This window comes from Pithys albifrons, chromosome 11 (genome assembly GCF_047495875.1).
Source record: "Pithys albifrons albifrons isolate INPA30051 chromosome 11, PitAlb_v1, whole genome shotgun sequence".
Taxonomy (NCBI): Eukaryota; Metazoa; Chordata; class Aves; order Passeriformes; family Thamnophilidae; genus Pithys; species Pithys albifrons.
In genome coordinates, this window is record NC_092468.1 from 26,813,077 (window position 1) to 26,836,953 (window position 23,877).

At 40.6% G+C, this 23,877-nt stretch overlaps 2 protein-coding genes across 5 annotated transcripts in view; one reads left to right on the forward strand and one right to left on the reverse strand.

The window, feature by feature from the left end:
- Positions 1-20,996, forward strand: CP (ceruloplasmin). Of its 3 annotated transcripts, XM_071566201.1 has the most exons (20): positions 1-60; positions 148-317; positions 1,925-2,169; positions 3,337-3,549; positions 4,059-4,232; positions 4,813-5,067; positions 6,246-6,411; positions 7,775-7,914; positions 8,469-8,609; positions 9,388-9,599; positions 10,093-10,243; positions 11,166-11,378; positions 11,737-11,944; positions 13,153-13,292; positions 13,765-13,893; positions 14,437-14,543; positions 15,305-15,521; positions 16,102-16,241; positions 16,699-16,861; positions 17,881-20,996. In XM_071566201.1, exons 2-20 carry the CDS (start codon positions 163-165, stop codon positions 17,949-17,951), a joined length of 3,240 nt encoding a protein of 1,079 aa, XP_071422302.1. In that variant the 5' UTR covers positions 1-60; positions 148-162; the 3' UTR covers positions 17,952-20,996. The 3 variants fall into 3 exon arrangements, with proteins under 3 accessions (XP_071422302.1, XP_071422301.1, XP_071422303.1); XM_071566200.1 differs by lacking the exon at positions 1-60 and having other exon boundaries at positions 69-317; XM_071566202.1 differs by lacking the exons at positions 1-60; positions 16,102-16,241; positions 16,699-16,861; positions 17,881-20,996 and having other exon boundaries at positions 69-317; positions 15,349-15,461.
- Positions 19,327-23,877, reverse strand: part of HPS3 (HPS3 biogenesis of lysosomal organelles complex 2 subunit 1) — a 19,591-nt gene continuing 15,040 nt past the window's right edge. The window contains exons 14-17 of one of the 2 annotated variants that reach the window (XM_071566204.1): positions 23,251-23,352; positions 22,680-22,886; positions 21,342-21,432; positions 19,327-20,235 (exon numbers count right to left, since the gene is read on the reverse strand). In XM_071566204.1, coding sequence (XP_071422305.1) covers positions 20,108-20,235; positions 21,342-21,432; positions 22,680-22,886; positions 23,251-23,352 — 528 coding nt within the window. In that variant the 3' untranslated portion in view covers positions 19,327-20,107. Of the gene's footprint in view, positions 20,236-21,341; positions 21,433-22,679; positions 22,887-23,239; positions 23,353-23,877 lie in introns of those variants that run through there. The other variant, XM_071566205.1, reaches the window with a different exon arrangement.

Consider the following 23,877-nt stretch of genomic DNA (forward strand, 5'->3'; position numbering starts at 1 on the left):
AGACATTGAGCAATTGGGTTTAGTGTGTTCACCAGAGCAAACAGCAGCAGGGAGGGGGAGGTAAGAAAGTGGGGAGTGGGAGAGACAGGAACATATAAAGGGAAAGGATAGGTCCGTCCAGTGTTTTTATTTCACATTTCCTTCAAGGTTCATGAATACAAAATGAAACTATTTCTCCTAAGCTGGTTGCTGTTTTCTTGCTGCTGCCACGCTGGGGCAGTGAACCGGGAGTACTACGTGGGCATCACAGAGACTGTCTGGAACTACGCCCCCGGCAGTGCCAACGCCATCTCTGGGCAGCCCTTTGCAGAAGAAGAGTAAGTAAAGCAGCTTACGCTGCTTGAGTTTGATTTTACAGTATTGTCTGGTTTAGACATCAGGGCCTCACTGAAAACACGGTGAAGGCAGTGAAATGAGTCGTCTTGGTGTCAGTGGATTTTCTGTCAGACATATAAGGGAATTTTGATTTTTTTCCTGGCTTGGTTGAGAATTTCATTCCAATGTTCTATTAATTAAAAGCATTGGAATATGTAGGGAGGGTGTGAATTTGTTGTAATGAAATATTTACTAAGAAGAGACTAGAAAAAGATCCCGAGTGTCTAATGATGTTAAATTTTGAATGTCTAAGGTGCCAGTGCCAAAGAGATCACTTTTGCTGTTGGTTTTAAATGCAGAAGCTTGACAAATTTAAAACTTTCCTGCTGTGCACAGGTTTCCTTTTTAGCTATTCATTGCTGGCAGGGGTGGTTTTCACTAGTGCAGCAGCACAGCTTGGTCCTTCCACCGCAGTGGACGAGCTGGGTTGCTTGTTACAAGGCAAGGAGAGTCCTGTTCAGGGTGAGAGCAATAAGTAGGCTGAGGATTATTATGATCAGGAGAAGGGGAGCACCCTGAAGGTATGAATAATCAATAAAGAAAACTCAGATATAAAAGGCATTGGAGAAATATTTGAGAGAGAAAAAGTGTTCCTTCTATTTTTTCAGTGCCTTTAAAACTAAATAGCACCATACCAAAATAAAAACAAGAGAAATCTCAAAAATGCAGTTCTCATTTAGTCTGTGGATGAGGAATTAGATGATTTCCTGTGCTTTGTTTTCTCTAGTGAGAGCCAGCTTTCTCAGCCATAATCTGCCACTCCATCAGGTGTGAGATGAAGCAGTCAACTTTATCTTTCTTTCACTCTGGATCTGTGTGAGGTGTAAGACACTGTCAGTGCTTCAGCAGGCCAGTAATTCTGATCAGGGGTGGAAACAGGGCATCTTGTCTGAGAATTCTGGAGCTGTGTTGTACTACAGTGAACCACTGCTGTTTGCTTTCGCTGCTTTGCTCTGCTCTGTGATGACCTGCAGCTTGCTGCATTAATTCCAGTTTTCAATGGTTGTATGCCTGCAATGCAGCTCCCCCCTTTTATTGTACTTTTCATTTTCAGGTTCTTTGATTCCTCTTTTCCTGAGCCCTTTAACTTTGAGGCTGTGCTCATGTGGAGGTTGATGTTCACAGGGGCAGGGAAAAGCACAGTGCAGAAGGAATACTCTTCAACTAAATGGTTGCTTTTTAAACAGTCCAATAAGTATTTGTTTGATTGAGTTTGCAGCTCGAAAACCTCATGCACTCAGACTTCTAGTAACTGTGCCTCTGCAACTGAGTTTATGCTCCCTGAGTTTCAGGGAACCCTGAATTGGCACTTTAATTACATTTCAGGTCTGTGCTTGCCAAGGTACATACAATTCCTTCTCCACATGCTCAAACAAAACTCAGCCTCGTAGAAAATGCTTTGCAATTTTGGGCAGTGTTAGCTCACTTCACGTGGCTTGCTCGTAGTTGTGCACAGAGGCCTGGTCTTTATTTGAGACTGTTAATTTAAACCATTAATATATAAAAAAGTATCTGACACTACAGATGTGTTTCTTTATTTTCTTTACAGGCAGGCTGAAATCTTTCTCAAAAGAGGACCACATAGGATAGGAAGCACTTACAAGAAGGCTGTCTACACTCAGTACACCAATCATTTATATGATGTGATAGTTGACAAACCTTCCTGGCTGGGTTTTTTAGGTCCTATAATTAGGGGAGAAGTTGGCGATTCCATTACTGTCCACTTGAAAAACTTTGCTTCCAGAAACTACACACTACATCCACATGGTGTAAGATACACAAAAGAAAATGAAGGTAAGTTTGATTCCATCCTGTGACAGAATCTAGCAGAAGTTAATCACCCTTGTGAGTGTAAGTGATATTCTCTCATGAGAGAGAACACCGGTCAGGTAAATAAAGATTTAAAATAAGACACAATCAATTTAAAATAGGAGCTAAGAAGCTTGATAATTTTTTCAAGAGTGAAATACAAAACAAAAAGTGGCAGTTTTAGATCAATATTAGATTAATAAATACATAACAGTATTTGTGTTTCAACTGAAATAGGGGAATAAAGGTTTATAAGAGATTCAGGTATGGATATATAAAAGAAAAATTGATGCCGTTGTAGAGAAGATATTAACAGTGATAACATACAGTTCCAAATTCTTAACACTATGTTTGTATATATGGTATGGAAGAGACATAAAAGTCTCTTAAAGTGGAGAAACAGATACTGCTTAGTAATTAATTAATTAATTAGATGAAAATGTTACACACTTTAAGATGTATTTAGAGGTGCCGTCGGGATTAGTGATGGCTTGTCCTTGCAATAGCCAGTCTTGCCACACTCAGGCAATGGGGGATTTTCTGCACTGGATGGCACCAGAATATTGTTCTTGAAAATTCTATTAGTGGACCTTAAGAACTGTGTGAATTGGTGGGAATATCATGTCTCAAAATCAGTCTTTAAAAATATTTCATTAGAAGAATGTATCACCCTAGCTTGTAATGTTTTGTGAACTTTTTCATTATAACTAGCGTGTGTCTTGATATAGACGAACTTGATGGGATCAGAACAGTGTGTTATGTAGCAGTAAGTGCAATTTTGGAACTTTTTTCTGTTGCTATCATTCCAGCAACACCTATATTTCTTCAAGATATATGCAATATTTTAGAACTGTTTCCAAGGTAAGTATTAAACAAATGTTTTGCAAATATGTGAATTGTTATCTTTTTACCAGAAGTACGTAGACCCCTCCCAATAAATTAAGGACTAACTTTACTGTGCCATTAATTGAAGGAAGATTCCTAAAAAGAAAACATCTGCTCACCTGATTTAAAAGCTGTGGATTTTGAACCTGTATTCAGATGTTCAGTCCACTGTACTGCAACATCTAGTGACCCTGAAGCGTGGCAAGTGCTCTCCTGACACTCTGTTGTGAGGATGTTGTGCTGACTGTGGCTCTGTGGCATCTGCAGGGGCTTTTTATCCTGACACCACCAAAGGTTTGCAAAAGAGAGATGATGCTGTGGAGCCTGGAGGCCAGTACACGTACACCTGGGACGTGACAGAAGATCAGGGTCCCTCCTCAGGAGACTCAGACTGCATAACCAGGACTTACCACTCCCACATCGATGCTCCCAGAGATGTGGCCTCAGGGCTTGTTGGGCCTTTGATAATTTGCAGGAAAGGTAAACCATAAATAAGTAAGTGAGTAAATAAAAGCATGTGCAAGGTGATTAATAATGGTCATTGATAAATATCAGTCAAATAGTTTATTGGAAGAGAAGATTACAGTTATTTGAAATAACAGCTTGTGGTCTTCTCAATTAGCTGCTTTCAATGGCATAGGAAGTAGTTTGATTTTGTGTGTGACCGGGAATATAATTTGCAGAATACTTTGTCCACAAATCCATGAGTGAAATATGTTTGTGACAGTAATGCACAAAGAAGTGTAAATACTTAAATAAGAAACAGATTTACATGCAATATTTATTCTCAGTAAAGTTATTTTATAGTATCAAAAGGGATTTTTGTTTCCCGAGTGTGTAAGTTTATGTGTACAGTGGCACTCAAGAAAAGTGGCAAAACATGAAGTAAACAGGGTCCAGCCCTACAGAGACTACAGTTAAAACTGACCAAAAGAATCAGTTACCAAGGACTTGGAATATGAGTTTGAATATACCACTTCCTTTTCCAGGTACAATGAATAGGGACGGTGATGAACACTTTGATGCTGAATTTATCCTTATGTTTTCCGTGATGGATGAAAATCTCAGTTGGTATCTAGAGGATAATATCAGAACATACTGTTCTGAGCCTTCCAAAGTGGATAAAGATGATGAAGACTTCCAGGAAAGCAATAAAATGCACTGTGAGAGAACATGATATTAATGTTGCTTGTCATTGATAGGGTGACGTAATATTTTTATGTCTTGTCTCTTTTAAAGATGAATTGTTGATAATTTTTTTCAATCAAGGCTTTTTCTTGGAGGATTAAGAAAGATACTTTTAAATGAAAACAAAAAAACCCTGAAAGTGATGGCAAGTATTGCACAATCAAACCTTTGGAATTGTGACACAAAATTCTTATGGGCCAAAAAGACTACTACTTCTTTGCCAGTGTAGTTTCCCAGGCACCAGAGTTGTGTTACTTTGTTCTGTTTCATAGTCTTGAACTCTGTACTGTAATATCACAGTTTAGAAAAACAGTTTTTACTGTGAATGTAAACAAATAAGATACTTTTGGCTCTGTCCAATGGAATTCAAGGATCACAGCTGGTAGCTGTGCAAATGAAGTGTGTGTCTGATACTGGCTCACTTTCAAAGGTTAGAGATTTCTTTTAAGCCTCTTTCTATTTTGAAGAATAGAGCAATGGTTGTATGATACCTGCTTTTGGAAAAAAGACCCTAAGACCTGTGAAGTTAACTGTGATAAACAACATTTCTTTTAGCCATCAACGGGTACATGTACGGATACCTGCCAGACCTCACGATGTGTGCAGAAGACAATGTGAAGTGGCATCTTTTTGGCATGGGGAATGAAGCTGATATCCATTCAGCATACTTTCATGGACAGACCTTAATAGAAAGGCATCATCGAGTTGACACCATCAGCCTCTTCCCAGCCACATTCGTCGATGCTGTCATGAGGCCGAGTAGCCCTGGGGAGTGGCTGCTCAGCTGCCAAGTGAATGACCACATCCAAGGTACAGTAAAAGTTTCCATGATCAGAATTTCTTTGGCTTGAGCTGAGAGCTTTCTGACTCACTTTGGTGGGGCTCCTGACCTGGTTATATGCCTGGCAATATTCTCCTCAGGGTAACAAAACTCCCTTAGTAATTGAAATGCCTCCAAGTGCATGAGATGAGCATGTGCCATGAAAATCAAGGGAATTCTTATCTCTAACAGAAGTCATTATCAGCTGGCAGCAATTAGCACAGCTGCCCTTCTGCAAACCTCAGCTTTGGACAAAAAACCAGCACAGTGTTTGCCTCTCACTGAAAATAACTGACCACTATGTTAAAAAAGATGGGGGTCATTCCGTGTTTGGCAAGGGGCACAGGACAGGCAGGCTGACTTTGCTGCTGACAAAGCCATGTTCTGGAAAGGGCAAATAACCCGAGATGTCCTTTTCCTGGTATTTTCAGTTTTTGATAACTATATGAAATACTTAGAAGCTAATTCCATGCTTTTGAATGATCTGTATCACTACAAGGGAGAGAAGTAATTTGTCATGAAAGTGGGAAAGAACATATGACTGAAAATCATTCTCCAAGATTTAAAAATTCTAATATAAAAAGGAGTATGTAACATACAGATTCAACAGCACAGAGGTTATAAGCTTTGAAATAGTTGCCACATCCAGCAACATCCTGGTTGAAGCATCCTGAATCCTGCAAGTTGGCCTAATCTATGTATGTAAAAGGGCTCTCATTACTGTATTATTTGTATCTCCAGCAAGCAGATTTGCTAACAGATGGTTCCCTTAGGGTGCAGAGACCCAGGAGTTTGACAAGTAAGCTGCCGGTTAGATTTAGATGAAAGATGGTCAGTCTGGTAGCATCTCACCTTGACTGAAGTGCTCATTGACAGGACTGTGTCCACCCCACCCTGATCTTCTCTGCCGTGCCAACTGCAACTTTACAAGCAGAGAGCCCTTTACCACACCTGTTTACCTGCTGTAGATACCAAAGCTGGATCTCTCCTAGCTCAGTTGGCCTGTATTCTTTTATAACATTCATCGTTCTCTTTGTTTGTGATTTGCATGTCCATCAATGGTGTGGGAATTCTTCAGGGAAGAGAAGAGCTGTAGGAAGCAGGGAAAGAGAAAACAAAGTGCGGTTCCTTCTCCCTAGGTTTCTCTACCTCCTTTGTTTTTTTCCAGGTGGTATGCAGGCCCTTTTTAAAGTAAAAGATTGTAAGAAATCCACACCAGATCACCTTGAGAGTACAAGGATTAGACAGTACTTCATTGCTGCTGAAGAGATCATCTGGAATTATGGCCCATCTGCAATGAACCATTTTACAGGACAAGAATTAGTTGTTGACAGGTAAATGCTTCTAATTAAAGAAGTTTTATTTTACAAGCAGAATTGATTTAAACATGCTAAATAAGGTAAGCCATATGGGTAGAACTGGCCTGTAAGCTGAATTGCTCCTTGTCCTCACCTCTGCTTAAATATTGTATTGTATTGTATTGTATGTATGGCTCAGCTTCGTGAACGAGAACTGGGGAGGGCTCACCCACATGGTGTGTCCTTGGATCCTGGATTTGGGAAGGACTGTATGCATGAGGGTGTGTTGTTGGAGCTGGGATTTGGGAAGGGCTCACCCACGTGGTGTGTCCTTGGAGCCTGCGGTGGATGTTTCTCGTGAGGCACAGCGTGCACGGAAGTGGCCCCATCCTTTGCTCCTGAGGTTCCTCTGCCATGGCCGAGTGAACTTGGACAGTGACAAGGAAGTCCTCAGAACTAGAACCTACAGCACCCAGTATGGTATTCCCAGGAGGTCTCCCAGCCAGTATTAACCAGGGCTGACCCTGCTCAGCTCCCGAGAGCTGACAGGATCAGGCACCAGGGTGGCATTTAACTGCCTGCTTAAATATTAATGGGAGAATAAATATCAGAACAAATTAAGCCTGTTTCCTTGTAATTTTACTATACATTTTGCTGCTATGTTAGTCATTTCACTGGGATTAACTATTACGTCCTGTGTAGGCAGTGACCTCCAAAGATTCAAGATGGTTGATTATTCCAAGTTAGAGAACAAAGCTAGGAATTCACGATTATGGCCTCAGCTGATGGAAATTATGCAAAGGGCATCTCATGTAGGAAACAACCTGCCCAAGATGGCTTTGCCCTTGCTCTGTGTTAACATATTTAAAACCTGGATCCAATCACTGAATACATTGATTCCTCAAATTTTTTATCTGTGAGTTAAACGTTTACCTCCTCCACAAGGGGACAAAGCACAGTTCAATAGTGCTTGTAAAACATTGAAGGGTCCTTGCTTGAAGAGTACAAGTGTAGACTGAATCTTCTCACTTTGTGTTTAGATGTTACATATTCTTGGTATTTTTATCTGCTGTTGTTGAATCATTTATAACATTTAATTAAACGTAAACTCAAGGTTAGAAAATGTTGACTAGAAATCATTATTAAAGAGTCTCCAAGTGCACTGGCTTTGTAATGGCAACACAACAGAGTGGCTTTTTCTTAAACAGAAGCTAGTGAAGGTTAATGGATTCCTGCACATCATAATGGGACTGCATGTAAGTGTGTGGCCAGACCACTGAAAAGAGACCCAAAAGAAACTCAGCATGTCACATTTCAGAAACCACAGTTGAGGTGCTGGCTGCCTTTGTACACCTGAGCATCATGACTCGAACTGTTTGTTGCAATTTCTTTTACACAGTGAATCTCACATCTTTTTTGAACAAAATGAGACAAGAATTGGTGGCTCTTACAAAAAAGCAATTTACAAAGAATACACAGATGCTTCTTTTACTGAACATAAAAAAAGACTCACAGAGGAAGCACATCTTGGACTCTTAGGTAAGATAGTCTTTCATTTCAAAGATTTATGAGAGTAAACAGTCACTTCCACTAGTTAGTGAGCAGTGCCCTCACCTACAAGGAGGGGCCCTCAGCTGTCCCTGCCTCCTGCAGATGCTGGTGCATGTGGCTTCCCCCAAGAGACACCCCAGGGTGTAAGGAAGCTCTTGAAGACAATGCTGTGGTGGGGCCCAACTTCCCTGTGGGAGCATTCCATGGTCTGCAAAGGTTGGGGTCTGAACTACAAGTCCAGGCTGGGCAGGTCTAGTCCTGTTGATAACCTGGCTGTTTCTGGCAGAGTTGGTGCTCATGTCTGTAAATCCCTTTCCAAAGGGAGAAACTGCCCTGAAAGTTGCTGGGCCTCCACATGAACTGGGAATGGTTGCTCCTGGGCTTCCCTGTGATTCAGACCATGGTCCAAGGACCTGATCAGAGACCCAGGGGCGTCCCCTGCAAGGGGGAGAGCAGCAGCCACCGATTGCCATTAAGTTTGTGGTGACCTGGGCACCACTTTCTAGAGGTGTCCTGTAACTGGCCCATGAGCTCTTTTGCAGGCCCTGTGATCAAGGCTGAGGTGGGGGAGCGCATCAGGGTGACCTTCCGGAACAACGGCAGCCGCCCCTTCAGCATCCAGGCCCACGGGGTGAGCTCCGGCCAGAGCATGGCGGGGACACCGCTTGGCCCCGCACCTGGAGGTGTGACATGGGCTGGGGGGGCTGCAGCACCTGAGCACAGGCTGGAGGGGCTGCAGCAACTGAGCTTGTGCCATGGGCTGGGGGGGCTGTACCACCTGAGCATGTGCCATGGGCTGGGGGGGCTGCAGCACCTGAGCATGTGCCATGGGCTGGGGGGGCTGCAGCACCTGAGCTTGTGCCATGGGCTGGGGGGGCTGCAGCACCTGAGCACAGGCTGGAGGGGCTGCAGCACCTGAGCACAGGCTGGGGGGGCTGCAGCACCTGAGCTTGTGCCATGGGCTGGGGGGGCTGCAGCACCTGAGCTTGTGCCATGGGCTGGGGGGGCTGCAGCACCTGAGCTTGTGCCATGGGCTGGGGGGGCTACAACACGTGAGCTTGTGCCATGGCCTGGGGTCCTGCAGCACCTGAGCATGTGCCATGGGTTGGGGGGGCTGTACCACCTGAGCATGTGCCATGGGCTGGGGGGCTGCAGCACCTGAGCACAGGCTGGAGGGGCTGCAGCACCTGAGCATGGGCCATGGCCTGGGGTCCTGCAGCACCTGAGCATGTGCCATGGGCTGGGGGGGCTGTACCACCTGAGCTTGTGCCATGGGCTGGGGGGCTGCAGCACCTGAGCATGTGCCATGGGCTGGGGGGGCTGTACCACCTGAGCTTGTGCCATGGGCTGGGGGGGCTGCAGCACCTGAGCACGTCCTGTTCCACCTGCCCACACCCACATGGGACAGGGCATAAAATAATGTCCACCTGACATAATTCCCACTGGTGGTTTCTGTAATAGGTACCCCATCTCCAGCCTCGCACGTGAGCCCTGGTGCTACGTTTACGTATGAGTGGAACGTGCCAGAAGATGTGGGTCCCACAGATCAGGACCCAGACTGTTTAACCTGGCTTTATTACTCAGCTGTGGATACAGTCAGAGACACCAATTCTGGCCTTGTGGGTCCTCTCCTGGTGTGCCGAAAAGGAGCTCTTCTTTCTTCTGGGAAACAGGTCAGTCAAAGTAGAAAAATGGAAGCTTTTGCATCATCAACAGCTGTATCTGCTTTCTCCTCCTGAATTGTACCACTTCCCCTCATGTCACAATCTCACCCATGTGCTAAGGGGAATACTCAACATAAAGAAAGGGAGTTTGGTTTTCAGTCTGGCTCCAGATACCGAGTCACTTCGCTGTGAAAACACCATTGTTGTGAGCAGCCACTGGCATTTGAGACTCACCTAGGATGAGAATGTCTAGGAAAATGTAGATTTTAAAGACCAAACTACAAATTCCTTTCCAGAGGTGGTTCCTGCTGATAGAAAGCATTAGCAGCAGAGAGTCACCAGATACAGCAATTACAGAACTTTGAGATTATCAGAATGAAGTACCAATGTATGCATCTACTCTACGTTGTGACTTATAAATTATTTTGAGCATAGAATTTTTTTCCCTGACATTTTTTGTCCACTCATTTTTGTTTTTCTTTGTGCTATTTCTTCTCAACAGAAAAATGTAGATGTGGAGTTTTTTCTACTTGCCACAGTATTTGACGAGAATCTGAGCTGGTACTTGGATGACAATATTTTGATGTTTACATTAAGTCCTGATAAAATTGACAAAGATGATGAAGATTTCCAAGAGTCTAACAAAATGCACTGTAAGAAAACTGTTAGTTAGCCAAATATTGATTTTTACAATAAGGTTTTTGCTTTTATGATTTCATATTTGCTCGTAGAAGAGATGCTTTCTTGTCCTTTTTCCAGCCTTGTGGCCCTTCGTTGCCCTCTCTCCAGTATGTTCAGTCTTCTGTACTGGGGAGCCCAGAAGGCAGCACAGCCCTGTAGATGTGGCTTCAGCAGAGCTGAGTAGAGGGGAGGGATCCCCTCCCTCGACCTGCTGGCTGCACTTTGCCTCAGAATGAAAGGCTTTGCTTCTTTAATAGAGCAGAGTTGAGTTTCACACTGATTGGATATTGGTACTGCAGAAATTTTTTTTATGATTCCTTAAAAAAATTTTTTTTTTACTTCCAAGGCTCAGTTCTGCCAATAAGTTCTACTCTTTAAACACATTTAGTTGAGTGCTTTGTTAAATTTTGCCCTTAGGGCATTCCTACTGTTTACAGACCCTTGGTACTGAGCATCCCGTGGTACCTGTGAGGCCCAGGATTTGAAAGTTTTGCACAGGAGTAGCTAGAAGGGGTTAGTAACTCAAAATCCCTTGTGATTTCCTTAACTGTTATGGCTGGAGAGGGTCACAGGATAAAGATCAGGATGCTTTATGCATCCTGAATACTTGAGAGGTATAAAGTAGGGGAAATTCCAGTTGGTCAAGGCAGCAACCTGAGCTTTAGACATTGGAAAGGGGAACAGTTAGAAATTATTTTTCAATACTGGAGTTTAAAAGTTGTTTTGCTTGAGTTGATTTTCTAGTTTTGTTGATGTGATAAAGTATTTTATCACTGATATTTCTGCCAGCCTAAGGCATCACATTACATCCAAAGTATTTATTAATTCATCTGTATTGCAGAATTGAGTAATATATTAATCAAGGTGGGTTTTGCTTTCTCAAATATTCTACAGCCATTAATGGTTATATGTATGGAAATCAGCCTGGTCTTGAGATGTGCAAAGGAAGTGTGGTTTCTTGGCATTTGATGGGCTTGGGTTCAGAAGCTGATGTCCATGGGATATACTTCTCAGAAAACACATTTGTAACTAAAGGAACAAGAAGGGATACAGCAAATCTGTTTCCACATACAGTTCTTACAGCTATTATGAAGCCTGATTCTGAAGGTAAATATCTTGTTGAAAATCCTGTTAGTAATGCAGAAACTGTTCCCAGTGAATATTTTGTGCTTATAGAGAAGCTTTAAGTAGCTGGTACTTTGATCCTGGTGCTAAAACTGTGCACAGGATGCGTTTGAAAGACAACAAACTGTAAGGACATGTTCTTAATGCTAAAGTGTTCACTTTCTACCTTCTCTGTATGCTGAATTTTATTACTACAAGTAGCCACACTGCACAGATTGTTTAGAACTTATATGAGTAATAGCCTGTGTCTCAGTCTTTAAACACTAAATCAACATTGGTAATACAATCTTAAGGTAACAGGCTTTTGTCCTCAAGTCTTTGTGTCTTGTATGACCTCTAGGAGTTTTTGAAGTGTCCTGCCTGACAACAGACCACTACACTGGGGGCATGAGACAGAACTACAAAGTGAAACAGTGCCACTGGTGGAATGTAGATCTATCCATGTATTTGCATGAAAAGACTTACTACATTGCTGCAGTGGAAGTGGAGTGGGACTATTCTCCTAACAGGACATGGGAATTTGAGCGGCATCAACACTGTGAGGAAAGGTACTTTGAAATACACACAGCAGGAAAAATGCAAAGCAAGCAAGGGAGCAACTCACTTCTCCTCTGAGGCTTTTCCTCCTCCAGATATTTCTAGACATACTTTCTTTTCATATATATTTTTAGGGCTCACTTGAATTTGTGGTCCTTCCCCTGTACTGTTGCCATGTAACTGAGCCAGACAGCATGAGTGATGTTCAGTAGTCCAGCATAGATATTCTGTGGGACAAGTGGATGTTTTCATGCTTCCTGGATAGTGCATGTGCATTTATTATTTACTGATATTGGTAGTCCTTGATGTGGAAAGCTTAAAACTTTCATCATCACTGCATCTATGATGACTATTTTGTCCTGATTATTGATTGCTTACAATCTGTAACAAATCTTTGTCTTATGTTTATTTATAGTCTGAGTAAGGTTCTTTTTTACTCCTCTCAATTTCATGAGCTTACACAAGATATGTCCATGACCAAATCCACCCACTGTGAAGCTTATTGCCTTCGTGTTTGGTTTGTAGTGTTTGAATCTCAGTGAGAACTGATTGGATCAAGTAAGTCATTCCAATTATCAGAAGAGGCTAAATGAGAACTGACGATTTTCTGTGTTCCACCTGAATAACTTCAGTTGAGGTTAAAGTAGCACATTGTAACTGCCAATATTTTGTTATTAACTTAATTGTATTTTCTGTTTTTCCTCAGCTTGATAGCACATTCCTTTGCCCTGCGTGCCACACTGGACTCTGGCATAGTACTAAGCACAAGTAATATGGACTGTGCTGTTATCATACTTTTTTCCTCCCACTGTCTCCAGCCCCCATGATCTCAGCAGAGAATCAGTCCCTCGGATTGCATCTCAACAAGGCACTTAAGCTTTACAAGTTTTAGGCTTCTTTTCAGATTACAGAAGTCATTGAGTGCTCTGTTTTTCAGTATACAAGTTGCTGTGTGACTTCTTGCAATTTGAAATATGTGCCAGGCCAAGCACTCAGCATTCTTTCAAGTACTATGTAGATTTGGTCTGTTTATAGTGAGGTTTTTAACCTTCTAAAGAGAAACCTCCCAGCTTAATAAGAATGTTTTCATGTTGAAGATACCAGCAGTTTATGAGATTACAGTTTCACTGAGCAAGACTCTTGTTTGATAGTTAATTGACATAACTTTAAAAGATGTTTTAAAATACATGAAGAAATGTATTTTTTTTTCTTTTGGCAGCCCTGGCAATCCATTTTTAAATAAACATGACAAATTCATTGGCTCAAAATACAAAAAGGTAGTATATCGTGAGTACACTGATCAGACATTCAGTACTCCCAAAAACAGAACAGAGGAGCAGCAGCACCTGGAAATTCAAGGTAGAGTCATCATAAAATTCAGTTTTGAAAATGTGAAACATGCAGTGACACAAACCAAAAGATACTATTTGAATAACACTGAGTATAGTTCCACCCACACGAAGTGCCTAAACCTACATGGAAAACCTACCTGGAATTGCTACTTTATTACAGTGTTTTCCCTGCAAGATTACACTGCTTGCTCTAAAAGTGAAAAACCCTTTGGGTTTGCTGCCTGACCAAAGGTCCGTATTTCCAGGATAAAACTGAGTAGCAACATCCAAACTGACTTCAGGTACATAGTAGGTGCTCAGACCTTTTGAGACCTAAGAGGCTTAACTTCAGCATCTCAAATTAGCAAGTCACAGTGAACAACACTGTGCATCATTTTCTGTTTGATTATACGCCAACGCTGTGAATTTGAACACAACAAACTGTCTGTTTCCTCTGATCTTTTGTAAAACCAAGTTAATCTTTCTTTTCAATCCAACAGGGCCACTGCTTATGTCAAATATTGGAGATAAAGTTATAATAATTTTCAAGAACTTAGCATCAAGACCTTATTCTATCCATGCCCATGGAGTGAAAACAGACAGTTCTGCTGTTGCTGTAACTAACCCAGGTATCAAACCATCCTTTATTTCTAGCAGGTGATGTCAAAACTTCTAGTGAGGTTTAGCAAGCTTTCATTTTCAGATAGCAGGAAAGACATTTTTGTGTGTTTTATCTCAGGTTCCTAAATTTTTGATGGTGATTATGACAAATATTTCTACAGTTTAAATGACCCTGCTAACTATGGCTATGTATCCTTGTTCTTGACTGATCAGTAATTTTCGGACACAACGTGGCTTTACCTTTCATGAAAGAAAACAGCTTTGGTTACACAGGGAAGGCATAGCTTACACCATTACTTCTGAAGTTTCTCTGTGATCTTTACAAAAGATACAATTGTCTTTATCCAGTATGGTAAACTGGACAAGGAAGACACACAAAAAAACCACATTGTCAATAAGAATCAGGGATCTGCAGAAGGGACCATAAGTAGCCAGTGCAGTAATTGGAAAGGGGAAGTTCAAGACAAATATAAGCTGTAAGTAGAGGTAATAACTGTTTCAGGTCAGCACACTGAAAACTTCTAAAATTCCTTGATACTTATTTAATTCAGGTGAAACAAAAACGTATATCTGGAAAATCCCAGAGAGATCTAGTCCTGAGAGAGGAGATCCACATTGCATTGCGTGGGCGTACCATTCCACAGTGGACATCGTTAAGGTATATCATTAACATCAGTTTAAAGGAGTTTTATGACTTCAACAGGGATATACCTATAGAAAAAGGGAGAAGAGTGTGAAATTCTTCCTGCTTTCTCTGTCAACTTATTTCCCCTATTACCATACCTTTGAATTTAGATACTTCTTGAAGTCAAGTTCCAGGAAAGTCAGAGCATAATTTGAGAGCCACAGCCCTCTGTGTTCTTGCTTCCTGATTCTTGTGCTGCTGGTATATATCACCTCGCTCAGATTTCCTTCCTAAAGCTATCACTTTATAGCTTGCTCAGTATCTAATCAGTCATGTGGGGAAAAACTAACATGCAGCTGTTAAACACAACTCTGCCATTTCTTATCAAGCACGCATTGCCTTAATGACTAATGATTTGTAATGGAAATGAACGTATTCTTGCCTTTGTGTCTCAACAAATACAAATAAAGTGTTAAGAAGTATCTTTTGAATGAAAACCAAACTCAAAATTATAAGATTATAAAAATAGTTTGCTAAAAAAACAAAAGCAAGAAAGTAATATTGAATGAATGTTTAATTCTAGCAAGATATGAAAATGAGGCAGTTAGTCTTCATTGAACTTGCTCCATGGGTACCATGTAACAGGGGAGAAACAACCTTGTTTGCCTGACACTGGCTGCCTTTATTCCCAGCTACTGACAGCTGTAAGGATTGCAAGAGGATTCATGTCTGTCATTAAATGTTCTTCTGCTTAGTTACATCCTGCAGTTACATGATTTTTCATGTCATTTCAGGACACTTACAGTGGATTAATAGGCACACTTGTTGTTTGTCATAGACATTATCTGCCATCATTTCATACTGAAAAGAAAGTTCAATTTGCTCTTCTTTTTATGGTTTTTGATGAAAATGAATCATGGTACTTGGATGAAAACATTAAAACCTATTCTACAAACCCACACCTTGTTGACAAAGAGGATGAGGAATTCCTTGAAAGTAATAAAATGCACGGTATGTTTCCCAGTTTAGTTAATATAGCTCTGTTAATTCTGAAAAATTTTGTATTTGAAATTACTTCACATAAACGTGACTTTCTCACTGTCCTTGAATTTCCAGTTCAAGTACAGAAGGCCTGAAAAGTTTTACTCAAACTGTTTGAAAACACTGTTAATGCTACTGAGTGACTTTTTTCCTCAGAGATTAACAAAAAAAATCTCCAAATAAATACTTGCTCCCGACCCCCTAAATATTCCCATGCTGCACTTTTTTGATGTCAGCAAACAACTGTTCTGGATAAGCTGGGAAGGCTGTGTGCATTCTGAAGGCCCATCCTGGTAAACTTACCCTTTGCAAAGAGCTGCGAGAAATGCAAATGTCTAAGAACTGCAAAGTTAACAATGGTGCACAGCAAAGAAATTGTATTTACTGTGTTATTCTTTCTAGTTAAATGTGGAATATCAAGACATCCGTTGACAATGTGTTGTCCAAAGCCGTTACTTTTGGCTGGCATTCGCTTTCACATCTTGTATTAGAGATCAACAATGCACAAAATTGATTTGTTTTCTCTGTCGTTTTCTTTCCTTCTTTTTAGCCATTAATGGAAAGGTGTTTGGAAATTTGCACGGCCTGAATATGCACGTTGGAGATAAGGTCAGCTGGTACCTGGTGGGAATGGGCAATGAGATAGACATTCACACAGCACACTTCCATGGCCACAGCTTTGACTACAAGGTATCAAGTCTTTTCGTTTATTTCTTGCTGTGTTAAGAATGAGAGATCAATTACCAAGGACTATAATCTGGGGTGAAAAGTCATGTTACAGTATTAAGCAGGGCTTGTAATTTGACCATAATGTTTTCATGCCTCAAACCTTTATTTCATCAACACACAGGAGCCAAAGAATATCTGAATGTAACTTCACAAGTTGCTTTAACAAGATAGCTATGAACTTTTCATGACTGTTACAAGACAAGAGCTGTAGTTGTCCTTCATTTCCACTTAGCTGATAGTTTATTAAATTTGGAGCATGAAATAGATGTACAAAGTGATGCTTCTGTAGAAATGACATACACAAGGTGTCTTTTCATTTAACTGTGACTAAGCTGTTTGGTTGGTAAAGAGATAAAGCTTAAGTTACTGCTATCTGGTAATGCCACAGTCTAACCTGTTGCTTCTTTTTGTCCTGAAGCAAACTGGGGTTCACCGGGCAGATGTCTTTGATCTGTTCCCTGGGACATTTCAAACAGTGGAAATGACTCCCCAGAACCCTGGGACGTGGCTCCTGCACTGTCACGTCACTGACCACATCCATGCAGGCATGGAAGCCACCTACACCGTGCTCCCACGGGAAGGTAAGAGCTCTCAGGAACAGTTGCTGTGTTTGAAGGTGCACTGTGGGACTCAGGCAGTGTACTCAGAACCAGTGCAGGCAACCAGAGATATTCCATGTCCATGCCTGGTCATACTTCCCTCAGGGCTGCTCAGGAAACTGAAGTAACTAAAGGACTGGACATTACCTAACTGCTTCAGCTTCCCATCCATGAAATTAAAGTGACAGATTTTTATTTAAAAAAGAATTCTTCATGAAACACTACTTCTGTACCCAGGAATTGCCAGTATTGTCAGAGTCCATCTCAAGCTTCATTTAAAACAATAAGAAGAGTTGGTAAATAAAGCTGAATTTATCATTCCTACACAGCTGAAGTACTGAAAAACTAAAATAGAGTGAGTTTTAGCTTTACAGACACTATTTCCTTGCTCTAGCAGTATTACCTGTAAAAATCTTGAATCTTGAAGAATTTTGAAAGTTCTTGTTTCTACAAAATTCATACAATTTTTAAAAGCAACTCTTTCCAGTACTCAAAAGACAGAGCACAGCAGGTATTCCTTGTAACTGACAGAAAGAGAATAGGAATATCTCAAAGTATGTGTCTGTATATGCATATACAACTATACGATGTCTGTTTGTATCTGTACTAAAAATAAGAGACTGGAATGTTAAACAGAATCTAATTCTATTTTATAAGCCACTGGAATGTGAAACACAGTCTAGTTCTATTTTATAAACCATACTGATGTACATTGTGCCAAACCTGCACAGACAACAAAAAGGCTGATTTGACAGTACACAGAAAGAGACGTAGAAAGAGACCATAACTTGTAGCAGCAGTATGTTGGTTTTTTCATCATTAGCCATCTAAAGTGCATCAAAACATACCCCATTCAGTGACTCTTAAAGCTGTTTTTATATCTAACTCACAATGTCCAGTTGCCAGGATCCACTGTGCTCAGTTTTGGACCCTGTGGGCCACATGAACAGACTATTCTTTTGATGAAATGTGTGTAAAAAAAGCTATTTTTCCCCTTACAGATAAACGGCCTTTGTTCCCAAGATTATTCAATCAGTTCAAGTGCAAAGGCATGGCAGGCACACAAGAATGATGAAAGCATTCTCAAACAGTGATTCTCCAAGGTCTATCTTCAGTGAAGCATTTCTTGGAAAATACTCTCTTCTGGGCAACTCCTCGCCATGTATGGTTTGGAAGAGTTCATGGATTTCATGCAGTGGCCACAGATACCAAAAGGGCCATAGACTAAGATGGATGATTGAATATAACAGCTTATAAATATATTTTTCTTCAAAAAATTGTATCTTGCAAGCTTAACATATTCTACATGATGCCTAATACATGTTATTTAACAGCTGAGGAACGTGGACAAGTGTAATCAAATACCTTTTTTTTAAAAAAGTTTGCACATAATCCTGTGCAACAGTAAAATTTGTTTTGCCCATCTGCCATGGCTTGTCACATTTTACTAGGCAGATATGGTTGTAGTTATTGCTTAGAAAATAGGAATTTGGTTATCACTTTATCTGTAAGTTCACACTGAAAATATATATTGTATAATTGAACAGTTAACAAAGTAGTTCTACTATTTCTGTTGAATTATTTTATAATTTTATCCAGTAGCATCTTTCAGGATGGTACATTTAAAAGATGTGATGAATGAAGGGTCATGGTTGCACAAGATGTTTTTAATTTTTCTGTTATGAAAATAACTCTAAAGCAGACAAAGCTATGCTGAAATAATGGAACGAGACAGTGAAGGGCAAAATTTGCTGACATCTACACTGAAGAGCTTTGCTCTGACCACTCGTAAGTAACTCCTGCAGTGGAATCATTTTGGTGTTAGTTATGTTGCACAGCCCTTGGCAAAGGAAAAGGAAAGTGTTCCCAGCCAGGTGGAAGCAGCAGGATTTTAGTGCATGGCTGATACTGGTTAAAAATGAAAGCAGGAAGAGCAGATATGGTCATGCCATCCAGTTGTTTTGACAGCCAAACTCCATGCACATGAGCCCTGTGCCAAACAAAAGGGAAGGACGGATGGCACAGGCAGGCAAAGCAAAACATCTGGTCTTTACACCTCTCAGAACAAAGGAAGTTGCTTTGCTGTAACAAACCTAAATTGTTTTGGCCTTTTCTTAAGGTAGAGAGATTATACTGAAACCCGTATAATACCTACCCGTAAATCAGATCATTGGTTTTAGCTGTAGCAGGGATGCTACATGGGTAACTTAAGTTACTTTCAACTTATCTTCTTTTTGTTGTTAGTGTATTTTAGCTGAAATATAGATGACTTTTTCTGACTGGCTTCTACAGTTTTAAGTAACGTTATAACTTCAGTGAAAACATTTAATAGAGTCAGTGTCAGCTAATTAGGACTTTAGATGATTGAGATGGTTATGGGTTCATGGGAGTCATTGTATCTTTGGTAGATTTCAAAAATCCCAAACTACATTCATAAGAAAGTCATAAACATTGTGACTGTTTATTAAACTGAATTCCAGCTCTGAAGGAACAGAAAGATGCGTTCTGCTCACGAGACACACAAACATCAGTACACACACACACATGTACCCGAGATGCTCACCAAAACCCCTAGAAGGAATAAGAGTTTTCAGCTGGATTTATGGCCCAGTCATCTTCAAATGCTTGTCTACTGACTGAATACAGCAGAACAATGAGAACAAAACCCAGCAAGCAAGCAGTAGTCTGTATCTTCCGTCTCTGTTTCTCTGACTTATGACCTTTCCTTGTGAGTTGCTAAATGAAAACATTTTCAGTGTAACACTTGCATGGGTATATACTTAGGACGACAGAGCAGCTGATTGTGACAGCTGGAATTCAAGGGAATGTCTGTGTTGCAGAATGAAGGTAGTAGGGCCCAATTCCACTTGGAAGAGTAAGGTACTTTTACTCATACAGTTAGACACATGCCTGAGCTTGAACTCCCCAGGGTCAGTGATCCAACTAATACAGATTTTAGACTGACTTCCTGCTTTCCTTTCAGTCCAGTTGTACTGTACAGTCTGTATTTTCTAGCTGCCTTGACACCACAAGTAGCTTCAGAGCAGATGCTTTGCCTCAGACAACAGTTGCCCTTCAATAGTTGAGATAAGATTTCAGTGGAGAAGTAAGATGATTTATGTCAGGGTAGTCCCGCAGTACCTTAACGTGCAGCTATACTGTTCTTTTCATTTGCTGTTTTATTCCAGCACATTCTTTGGATTTGAGTGGATAGTAGACTTCACTGGTTTAGGTCAGCAGCTTCCTCTGGCTGCAGTGAAGAAGATGTGGCAGGAAAAATGCTGCAGTTCCATCATCTGGTAGAAGACTGACGAAATCCCTTAGTTCCAGTTCCATTGCAACAACTGATAAAGTTTCTGCTCAGACCCAGGGAGAAAAATCTTGGTTAGTTTTTTTGAGTTTAGGACAAAGAAACAAAAAAAGGTCATTAACAATGTAATTACTAACTGAAGTAATCAAATCATCTAAATACTGCAACTGGAAGGAAATTTGAGACATACCCTTTTGGATGTAAATACAACTGTAGGAAACTTTAAAAGTATCTGAAATTATAACTTAACTTAGATTAAAACCATACCTCTATCTTGACTCATCGGGTCTACACATGGCACTAATGCTAATGAAAGTCTGATCTAGTACTTCACATGTTTTGTATGAAATGCAAAGGAAGCCTGGAAATATTAGTACCCTAACTCAGCACTTTCTGTAAAATTGGATGTTTTGCAAGCAGCTTCTCAGACCAAGCTGTTTAACATTATGTTCTTAAGCGATTACAGGACAATTAATACATGAAAAAAATTCCAAGAAAAACTGCTGGCATCAGAAACTAGAACTTTATGATAGAGCACAGCAACCTGTGCAGCCCAATGCAACCCCAAGAGGCTGATTTTCTCAGGCATTCCATTGCCATACTTTTAACAGTACGTGTGCTTTATTCAGTACCATTAATTTGTCAAAATAAACACACTGGCCCTCACCTATACACAGTATTATTAACTTCCTACAAACATGTAACAATAGAACTATGTAACTACTAAGGTGGATTTCTCTACTTCTAGTAATAACACACTGTGTTTTTTCAGTCTATGACCTAATAATAAATACATACTTAAGCCTCCCCTGTGTTATCAATAACAGCCCAGAAAAAACCCACACCAATCACATTTAGCTCTGTTTAGTAAATTTTTTTACTGGTGTCTATCCCTGATCCCTACAGAAACAGTATGATGACTACGATTAACAGAACAAATGCCATGACTTTTAGAGAAGGGCACCCTGCATACATTGCAGAATCCTCTGCTAATGACCAGAAAGACTCCTAAACTGTATTAACTTTAACTGGAGAAAAAGGTCCCCTTATCTTCCAAATTATCATATCAGTTGTCCTTAGTCTGAACAGTTATTAAGAATGTTCACTGACAAACAAAGGCTTCTGAAGTTGAGTTGCAACCAACTGATTTACCTTTGAGTGATGAAATGAGAACAGGGCAGTCACTTCCAGTAAGTCTAGTTCTCTTGCAAAGTTCTGGAAGCAGCTTGTTCCACCACAGAGCCTAAATCCACAAAAACCCACAGCAAAAGTGTAAATCAACAAGGACTGCAATTAAGAGTATGAAAGAGCTGCTAAAAATACACTGAACTAAGCTCGCATATGTACAAATACAGGTCAGTTACGACAAACTCTATTTATATAATGCTCTGAAATGCAGTCATTTGCATGTATTGTATTTTTCAATCTTCAGTACAACCTTTTTCTGCTAAAAAATCTTATCAAAGTGCCTTTTGTACCTCTATAGACAAAAGTTTAGGAGACAGAAGTCACTAAAGTCAGAGAATTGATTTTTTTCCCTCAAAACAGCTCCATGCAAAGTGGTGACCAGCATTACTATAAGAACATTGCTTCGTCCCCTGACCTCATGTCTACTCCCAACAGCTATAATAGTGAAAGAGGTTTTGTGTACAATTGTGTTGGGAAGAATGGAGGAAAGGGAAGGATTTCTTTCCTCCTTCTTTAAACTTGGTAACTTTTCTTTCACCTCTGTTCAGAGTCAGTACTGCAATCTCACATTCAGCTCTAATGTGGAAGCAATCAAAGAAACTATTTTCAGAGCTGAATAAAAAGTTCAAAAGTGGTTTTGAACAGAGTTCCAGTAAATCTGCCTAGTAAGGGATCACCTCTGCTGACTGCGGTCAGTAAGGCTGTGTACAATTAATTGAGTGGCTGTGATGGGCAGTGGAAGTAAATTCCTGTAGTCCTGGAACACTGGAATAATGCCAGTTTGAACATTAAAACTGCATAGAGGGAAAATGGGACATGAAGACAATCTTTCCACTAATGCATCAGTACCAGTCTGATGTTATCAGATCAGAAGATGTCACTAGAAGACAGGAAAATGGTATTTAAGTGCGATTTTACTGAAGGACCATGTTTTTCTTATCAGTTAGCTTGTTGCTAAGATTTCACCTATACACACTGTCACTTTAGAACACCAGTTACTGAGAAACTAGGTAATTCTTCATTTACAGTGGAAAAAACAATACTCTCCCTTTTCTGAGGCACTGCCATCTGGAAAGACTATGCTTTAAATTTACTATCATGAATACTGTGACAGAAGAAACTGGAGGGAAAAAGTTTGCATTGAAATTTAAAATACCAAACAGAAGGTTCACTGCAAGCTAAGCAGTTTACTTTGTCTGAAAGCTGGGCTGTGTAACCCACCCAGATGCATCTGTACACAACAGCAGTGCAGTCAGGGAAAAGCCCCAAAGACAGCGAGCAGCTCTACTGAGAGGAGCACACCTGCTTGTCCCCCTGCAGCTCGTGCTGCGCGAAGGGCACGGCTGCCCCAGGACACCCGGAGAGCAGCTGGTCAATGGCCGCCTCCCACTGGCCCAGGCGCGTCTGGCACAGCACACGGACGGAGAGGCCCACACTGCCCCCCTCCGGCAGGGGCTCCAGCGCTGGCAGGGCCGAGGCTACGTTGACTGACTGACTACATAAGAGAGACTGAAGACAAGAACAAAAAGTATTGTTTGGATTTAAGACAAACTTTGCAAAAAATGCTAACTCTAACCTTAGAACAGAAGGCCTTACTTGTTGGTATAATTCTGAAATAATACTTCTCTTAAAAAATGTTGCTGAAAATTAAGAAAGCAAGTTTAGAGAGGATGTGAATGTAAATATCACGGTTACCAATCGATCTCTTCAGTACTTTTTTCATCCATCATTTCAACTGGCCTTTTATTTCAACTTGGCTAACTCAGGAGGGAAGGAGGAGAAGAGTCTGCTGGAGAAAACTGTTCATACCTACACAAACATTTGCAGAATGACTCTAAGTTGTAAGCACTAAGATTTAATACCTGTTTCATACCTGTAGTCTTGAGATGTCTTCACGGTAATCAGATGAACACTCCACTGACATTATGGAAGATACCCATGGGAAAATCAACCCAAAATGATTACAGGAGTTTATCTATACAAGAATCAAGTTGCAATAAAAGAAACATTTCTGTTAGTGACAGTTCCATGTGAAACTCACTGCAAGTGAAGAAAATTTTGATCTCTAATAGTATAACTTAGAAGAGCAACAAATCTTTCTTCTGGTTCATACTCGTTTACAAATGAACTGGAAACTTTTATTTAGTTCTGTATTTCTGCTTTCCCATTCATAATTCTTTAAAAGTCATCATTCACACAATTTTCTCATTCATTAAGCTCTGTAAGATTGCAAACACTCCACCTGACACATTCTCATTGTTTCATTTTAGCCCTTATTTCTATCCGGAGTTGAAATTCCTGTTGGAAGTATATCTGCAAATGTCCCCAAGGGGTAGGACTGCCCAGAGCCAGCAATACCACTCTGGAAAGCACACTGCCTTATTTGCTTTCAGTCTTGCTTCTTTTAACAGATAAACTGTCCAGAATTAAAATACGAAGGATGGGATTTGGATAGATTTTGGAGGAACACTGCAGACCTATAAAATCCTGAGTGGTTTAC